Here is an 8,388-nt window from a genome sequence, read left to right as displayed (position 1 = left end):
GCCGCCGCCGCCGCCGCCAGCGGGGCGGGGCGGGGCCGTTGCCGGCGAGGCCACCGGGCCGGTCAGAGTCCCGCCAGCCTCACCGGCTGAACTACTTTCTTCCCTAATTTGAAATGGTTGCAGCGGAGCGGGCTGCAACTATCTCAGGGCAGGAAACTCCGCTGCCCTCACCTCCTCAGCCCCCTAAACACTCCACCCCATCGTTTCTTTATCTGCACTTTTGGACCAGGGCCACTCACTCGGCACTCCCCCTGATGGTAGAACTTGTCCTTGCAGCCACTTCTGTCCCTCTCTAGGTCCCCAAGGCCTGAGAGAGGGCCTTGGACCCCAAAGCCGGGAGTGATGAGGGTCTTATCCTCTTCTTTTCCATACTACAAGGAGCCTGTGGCCGGCCAGAAACGGAGAAACGGATTCCTCCCCTCCCCAATTTCTGGGTAGATTGAATGGGATGTTGAGTGGAGCGGGGGGTGGTCTTACCTGGTGAAGTCCTCCTCAGCCAGCATGTGCCTGGGAATAGGAGAGTAGCGGGTGGGGGGAACCTGAGGAGGAGCAGGATAGCTGACCTTGCTCTCCACAGCCCCGAGATAACCCAGGCTGGAATTATGGCTTATGTGGTTGTCAGCCAAGGCAGTAAAAGCTGGAATCAAGAAAGGGAGACAAAAGTTCAGAGACTGGTCGAGGCAGGTACCCCAAACTCCTCCAAGGACTTTCCCCCACACCCCACTTCAGGTGCAAAAGAGACCAAGGGATGCTGATTCCTCAGGCCGCACCTCCCCACTCCATCCACCCGCCACCCAGGGTTCCTCCTCCGCAGTCCCTTTCTAAATCCTTGGCTCACTCCTGTGAGTCTTAGAAAGAGCTGAAGTCAAGGCAGTCTACAAAGAAAGGCATGACTAGAGGTGTGACTAATAATAATCCCTCACATCTCTATAGCCTAATACAGTTTTCCAAGGGCTTTCTCATCCATGATCTCATTTGATCCTTGCAGCAGTCCTATGAGGAAGGCAGCACATACATCATTAGCTCCTTTTTGCCAAAGAGGAAACAAAAAACAGGTGAAAGGGACTTGTCTAAGGGCACCCAGCTCTAAGGGACAGAGCTGGGGGCCGGGCACGGTGGTTCACACCTGTAATCCCAGCACTTTGGGCGGCTGAGGCGGGCGGATCACAAGGTCAGGAAATTGAGACCATCCTGGCCAACATGGAGAAACCCCGTCTCTACTAAAAATACAAAAAATTAGCCAGGTGTGGTGGCAGGCACCTGTAGTCCCAGCTACTCGGGAGGCTGAGGCAGGAGAATTGCTTGAACCTGGGAGGCGGAGGTTGCAGTGAGCTAAGATCGTGCCACTGCACTCCACCCTGGCAACAGAGCGAGACTCTGTCTCAAATAAACAAACAAAAAAACAAAGACAGACCTAGGATCCGGACTCAGTTCTGTGCACTATCCTCTGCAGCTTCTCTTTTTCCTCTTTTTAAAATTCACTGTCCATAGAAGTTGTCAGAAATTGCCAATGCTGACTCTATGGCAAGTCTTCACAGTGGGGCACTGGGCAAAGTTTTCAATTAATAATAATGGCACCTCAGATAAACCTTATTGGCTGCTACAGTGCCACCACTGAGCAAAGCTGCTTGGCCTCTCTTAACAAGGGGTATGAACTTCTTCCCCTCCAGAAACCAGGGGACAGAGCTTTAGGCCAGGGACAGAGGCTGATGAGTACGTACTGCTGGCGTAGTCAGGGGGAGCGTACATGTCGTTGAGGTGGAGGCTGCCTGGCTTGGCCACCTTCAAATACACCATATCAGATGTGTTCTTCAGTGAGGCCACAGCTTCCTCGTGCCTCACATCCTGCAGATTGGTGTTGTTCACCTAGAAGACGAGAGGCCTCAGGCTGGGACTTGGGAGAAGGAGAGGCTTCTCCAGGGAACCCGAGGGATGCCTTTTCAGTGAAATTCAACAGCATGCTAACAGAGGCCCAAGTATAGTGCTGTGAGGAGCAGAGGCAGGAAGTAGGAGATAGGGCAAGACCCTGGCCACAGAAAGAAGTAGGGCCTTTGTATCTGGGCAAACACAACACAGATGATAACTCTTGAAATTCCCCCATGATGCCTCAACCCTGAGTGAGGTTTAGGCAGAGTGAGGGGTACTGGAGCTCCTCCTCCCTATCCTACCATTTGGGCATCCCCGTGAAGTCTGTCTCACCGCCAGCAGCCGGTCCCCGATCTGTAGGCGTCCATCCTTCTGAGCAGCACCCCCCTCAATGATCTTGGTGATGTAGATGCTGTTGTCTCCTGGGATGTGCTGGTTGCCAATACCACCAGCAATGCTGAAACCCAGTCCTGAGTGGGAGCCAGCAGGGGGTGGAAGAGGCCCACAAGGAGAGGTTAAAGTGTTGTCGATCCCAAATCCAAGCCCCCTCCCCCAGCCAACCCACTGGCCCCACAGGAGCTCCCTCCAGGGGATCCAAACACTAAGCTGCCATCCTGAGATGAGTAAGGGTGAGGCCTGAGGTCAAAAAAGTAGGCTGTGAGTTGGAACAGGGGGAGTCAGGCAAGGAGTAAGGCCATTCCCTTCCAATTCCTTATGGGGCCAGATGGGATCTGGGGCCTAGGGCTCTGGCTGGAGCACAGGAACCTGGAGGGCCGCACCTTTGGGCCCTTTGAGCAGGTTGACCTCCATGATGGTCTCGGGTGGAGGCTGTCGCCTCCGCACCACCAATCGCACCACAGGGCCTGCCTCCTTCAGCGCCTCCACTGCCCGGCTGTGTACCACCTCCGACACGTCCACCTCATTCACCCGCAGCACACAGTCATTCACCCTGTGGGGGAAGCCCGAGACGCATGACACTGTGCCCCCACCCCTCCACTCCCTCTCCTGCTTCCTCCCACTTCTCTGTCCTCCCCTCCTCTGCCCTCCCACCCTGCCCTCAGATCTAATGGAAGGGTCATCCTGCCAGGCAGGCTTTCCTCCCCTCATCTCTATCCTGTCCTTGCCACCCACAACCCTGCTTCCAGGCCATCTCACCCCAGCCTCCCATCCATGGCAGCTGCTCCACCAGGGATAATCTTGGTAATAAAGATGCCAGGGTCATCAGGGACATGGGGATTGTCGATGCCACCTGCAATACTGAAGCCCAGGCCAGAGTTGCCCTGCAGAAGTGGGAAGAAAGGCACAGTCTGTTCACTCTGAGGGCAAAAAAGAGAGTTCTGGGTACCCCATCTCCCCTTATGTCCCAGAGCTAGTTCTCCAGGTCTCAGAAGGGGCCATGGCAGGCTGGGCACATTTGTCAGAAACCCAGCCTCTGCTGACCATTCTGGGAAACTCATCCCCTCCCCAATACCCCAGGCCTCAGTGAACAAGGTCAATTAATATTTGCTAGTGAGTTGATTGATTGATGCAGTGAAGTGGCCTCTGAGGGCCGCTGTTTCTCCATCCTCTTAATGCAGGTCCCCCCATGGGTCTTAAAACCATGATTTGGGGGTCTCCCCTCTCCTGGCTCCAACCCTCTCCTTCCCTTTCCGCTTTTCCCCACTGGCAGACTCACCCGCTCAAGTACAATTTCCTCATATTTGAACATGCCATCGCTGCCATTCACCTAGGGGGAGACACAGGCAATTCCCTTAGTGCCCCCTGCCCTTCCAGTCATCTGCCCCTTGGTCAATCTGCCTCCTCCCCTACTCCCACAGAGTAGAAGAGCCCAAGTGCACCCCAGGTCACCTCTTGGCCACAGATGAGGACAGGCTAACCCGGAAGAGGCCACTCCCCACTCACCCCCCACCCCTGCTTTGCTTCCAACCATATCAGGCCAAACCCAGCTGCTCATTTAGCCCAGATCAATTGTCTGAGACTGAGCCAGCCAGTGATGCACTCACCGAGAGGCTGGGCTTCAGTGCCTCGGGGTTCACTAGGAGGAGTGCAGGGCTGGCCTAAGGGGGATGGCAGAGATGGAGCATGGAGGGCAAACCATGCCACACCCAGTGTCCATAGGGGATACCCAGTGGCCTAGACAGATAACCCTTCCCCTTCTGAACCACAGTTCTCCCTGACTGGGGGATCATAGACTCCCACTGTGTCCGAACTGGAAGGACAGCAGACATCATCTTGTCCTGTCCCCTTCATGTGACAGTAGGTGACACGGAGGCCCAGAGAGGACATGGGATGTGCCTAAGGGCACACTGGGAGTTAGCAGCAGAGCAATGGGATCTCTAGGTGTTCTTTTGGTTACAGTAAGCTCTTAAGGCCCTTGATGTTTTGGTCACTCATCCCCATACCCCAGTAGAGCTCATGGGAGAAAGGACAGTGGCTCCACTTTGGAGCACCTCGTGAGTCTTCACTCTATACCTCCTTCTTGGACTCCAGGAACCCAATTCCTCAAATAGGCAGAAGGAGTCAAAGTCCTAATCCATTTTCTACCAAAGGATTTTTGGCCCTGAGCCCTTCATGTTTCCCAGCAGAAAGGGTGAGGGTGGGAGCTGGTCAGGAGTCAGAGACAAAGCCAAGGGTGGGACTGGAGCAAGGTAAACAAGATTCCCCATGAGGGAGAAGTTGGTGACCCACAGACTGACGGGCAGCAGAGTCCGTGGTCTTCAATATGCAGTAGCCATGCAAGAAGAGGCAAGGGAAGGGGTCAGAAACACAGGGGTGATTTGACCAACCCACAGAGATGGCCTCCCAGACAGGACATGTGTGCATCCATTTGTCAAGTGAAAATGTGATTCTGGACATACAAGCAGCACCTGCCTGCTAGCTCTCACTCTTACCTCCAAGAATGGAAAAGCCCTCTTGCCGGTCTCCCCAGGTATCCTGTCCTGGCACCCCTCCCCCACCTTTCTCTGGCTATGTTGTCCCCTCCCTGACCTCTGGCCTGCTCCTCAGAAGCGGGGAGCTGGAAACCAGGGTGGGGGCTCCTCCACATGTCCTGCTCTGCTTCCCCCATCCCACCTACACCCCACACAGCTTTGGCTTCAAGAAGCAGAGAGGAGGAGAGGGGGAGAGGACTAGCTTGTCATGCCTCCACCATTTCTGGGCTGGCCCTACAGCTGTGGGAGTTGGTGGGAGGACTCCGGCTGCAGCCTTACCCTGGTCTGTGACCCCAGGAAGAAGAACTGAAGGCTCTTTAGAGACCCGAAACCAATACAGCTACCTTAGGTACCATGCAACAGACACAAGCAAAAGGACATCCATGTGGCTCTTGTGTGCATTTGGTGTACCATGTGTGCCCACATGTGACAAGCCAGGCCTCAAGCCCAGCCCAAGTGGTACCCAGAGGCTTCCCGTTCCCAGTGGTACACCCTCTAGCCCCCACCCCTACTCAGGGACCTTGTTCTCAGGGCCAAGAGCCATCCAGGGATCAGCCCTGGCAAAGAAACCTTGGCCAATTGGCCCAGCCTGGGATTGCCACCTGTCTCCCAGCCAGGCAGGACAAGCATAAGAGGGTGTTTGCAAGGGAAAGGCCTCCAGGACAGAGGGGGCAAAGGAGAGAGAGGGACTCGCAGGAAAGGGCAAGAGGCCAAGGCAAGGGATGTGGGGAAGCAGTAAGTGTGGACAGACAGAAGGCCAGAACTGAGGGCTCTTCTCCCCAGGAAGTCCCCACCTTTGCCTCTGAGTGAGAGCACATCCTATCCCCAGAGGGCAGAGGCAGCCAGAACGGTCACCAGCTTGGGGAAGTCATCACCTGCCCTCAACAGCAAAGCCTCCTCTTCCTCTTTCCCCATCCTAGGAGCTGCAGAGCCAGATAACCAGACAGGCCCTCCGCCTTGCGTGCCAGGGACCTGGCTCTGCCAGCCCAGCCTCCATTTTGCTGCTTCTCCCACAGATGCTCCTTCCATTTTCTAAGCTGGCAGTTTAGGCTGGGAGTGGAAGCCGGAGTTGTGCCCAGCACCCAGGGGCTCCCAAGCTGTGCCAAGTCAGGGCTGGGGGGGCTAAGCCCTCTCACATCTGGAGATACCCAAGGGGGACATGCCCCACTGGGGCCAGTCCCTGCACCAGGGCAGCTGCCCCTTGCTGGCTCCAGGCACCATGCCTGCTCTAGAGCAAGGAAGCTTGCTTCAGTTCCTTCAAATCTCCCCCCCGCCACCCCACCCCGGCACACACACTTCAGAGCTGCTTGGACAAAAGAGTCTGTCCTTCTCAGCAGCCTCTCAGCCTTGCTTGGGACGTGTCTCTCGCCTCCTTCCTCTCCCCTCCCTTGCCTGTCAATCGGCTCTCACCAGAGACAACACACACACACACACACACCAGGCACACGCGTGCACACTCTTGCAGCCACATGCTCACACACATATACATGTAGCCACACACACAAACACAGCCATCCCTGCAGCTTCCTCTACAGAGACCTCTCCACATTCAGAGTGACATCTCCACACATCCATGTGCACATCCACACACAAAGGGACTGGGACGGAGAGGGACTCATGGCATCGAGGGATGAAGCTCAGTGAGCCGGGCACATGGGCTCCTCCACACGGATTCCCGGCAGCTCCACTGTCTTCCTCCACACACCCCAACATACATACACACACATATGTCCCCCCTACGCAGAGCACCATGCCCCCTCCTCCCCTCCTGTGGAGACACACACCACAGGCAGCCCCGCAGAACCTCCCGCCCCTGCCAGACACAGAGACATTGCCAAACCCCACACTGAGACAAACCCAATTCCCCACACAGGAAAATGTGCCCCTCCGCCATGCCCTTACCCCCTGACACACACGGCTCCTCCCAATCTCCTTCTAATGGAGACCCCCAAACAGACACACACAGGGAACCACACATTTCCCAACACCTCTCTTTGCCCAGCTGCAATGCTAGGGCTCGGGGTCCACAGGCTTGGAGCCCCAGCGACCCCTACTGCATCCCAGGCCTCTAGGCCCCCACTCTCCAGCCCTCCTGGGTTGCCCCACCGCTCCCCCCTTCGCTGGTCCATACCTGCTCATACCAGTCCCGGTTGGTACAGGTGCACTCTGGCCACCAGCTGGGGCCGCTGCCGTTGAGTTTGGGGGTGCTCTTGCCCGGGACTGGCTTAGGAGGCACCGGCCCCACATCCCGGCCGGTGGGGATGAGCTTGGCCTTGGTGCGAGGGGTGGGGGTGGCCCCCGCCTGCGAGGGCAAGGTCTGCGAGCTGTAGCCCCATAACCCGCGCTGGCGCCGTTGCCCCCACCTGGCCCGTAGGGGTCAGGGACCTGCCAGTCCCCGTAGCCCGGAGGCTCGAGGCGCCGCAGGGCGGCCAGGCGGGTCACTTCATAGCACTCAGGGCACTTACAGCAGTGCTGGTGCTTGTGCATGGCACTGCCCCCCGCGGCTCGGACCCCCCAGCCCACGCCGGTTTCCACGCCGCCGCCACCGCCGCCGCCGCCGCCGCCGCCGCCGCCGGGCTCCCGGGCACACTCACACTGCTCGGACCAAGAAGGGGGGGGCACCCGTGGGGGCGCCCGGGCTGAGCGGGGCCTGGGGCCGGGCGGGCGTCCCGGGGCCTCGGCCCCACGCTGCCCCGCACCCACGGCTCCCCTCCAGCACTGGCGGCTCCGTGTCGCCCGTCGTGGCTCCTGGGCCGAGGCCCAGAGGCAAAGAAGAAGCGGGAGCTCAAGCAGAGACTGGGTGCTGTGAGGACCGCTTCTGCTCTGGTCCCCAGGATGGATCTGAGTGGAGTCAAGAGCATCTCTCCCTGGCTCCCTTCTCAGTTGATTCCAGCCAATCAGCGCGCAGAGGCAGGCAGCGGCAGCGGCAGCGGTAGGAATGCTAAACAGCGGCTCCTTAAAGGAACAGAGGCAGTGGCGCCCCCAGGCTCAGCCCCAGCTCCCCCAATCTCTAGGGAACTGTTGGCCCTAGGGTGGGGGCAGAGGACGTGGGCCACCAGAGAGCTCAGGCACCCGATCTTGTGCCCTTATATCGCCAATTTTAGCCTGTCCTCTGCCCACTCCACCCCATCCCACTTCCAAGAGGGAGTTGCAGGGATATGCTCAATGGGTCCCCAGGCTTGCTCTGAGCTGGGGCCACCAGAAGTAAAGACGAGGTAGCAGGATGGACAGAAGGGACGTTGGAGCAGAGTGAAGGAGGTGCTTTCTCTTACAGGGGACCAAGGAAGAAAGCAGCATATGAGGCCCGCTGTCCTGTCAATACCTCCTCCACAAGACTATTGTTCTCTCTTTCTCTAGGCCCTGAAATTACTGTGACCTCACACTTGACCTTCTACCATCACCAGTAAGGAACTCAACCCTAGAACAGGGATTAACACAAAGCTCTAAGTCCTTGTCCCTGGCCCACAAACCCCTATCTCCTCCACTCCACCCCTGCATGGTTATGATGGGGGAAGGAACTTCAGGATATCAAGACGAGAGTCCAGGACAGGTGAAAAGGTAAGAAGGGATTTGAAGGAGAGAAACCCTTCTG

At 57.5% G+C, this 8,388-nt stretch overlaps 1 protein-coding gene across 1 annotated transcript in view; it reads right to left on the bottom strand.

Annotated features, from left to right (window-relative positions):
* Positions 1-7,622, bottom strand: part of DLG3 (discs large MAGUK scaffold protein 3) — a 57,186-nt gene extending 49,564 nt beyond the window's left edge. Inside the window, 8 exon segments of the mRNA XM_017887901.1 lie at positions 478-637; positions 1,722-1,866; positions 2,200-2,336; positions 2,646-2,815; positions 3,022-3,146; positions 3,542-3,592; positions 6,928-7,130; positions 7,133-7,622. Coding sequence (XP_017743390.1) covers positions 478-637; positions 1,722-1,866; positions 2,200-2,336; positions 2,646-2,815; positions 3,022-3,146; positions 3,542-3,592; positions 6,928-7,130; positions 7,133-7,283 — 1,142 coding nt within the window. The 5' untranslated portion in view covers positions 7,284-7,622.
* Positions 7,623-8,388: the final 766 nt, after the last annotated feature.

This window comes from Rhinopithecus bieti, unplaced genomic scaffold (assembly GCF_001698545.2).
Source record: "Rhinopithecus bieti isolate Rb0 unplaced genomic scaffold, ASM169854v2 scaffold_18033, whole genome shotgun sequence".
Lineage (NCBI taxonomy): Eukaryota > Metazoa > Chordata > Mammalia > Primates > Cercopithecidae > Rhinopithecus > Rhinopithecus bieti.
The sequence above is the reverse complement of the archived record's forward strand: the minus strand, read 5'-3'. Positions and strand labels throughout refer to the sequence as shown.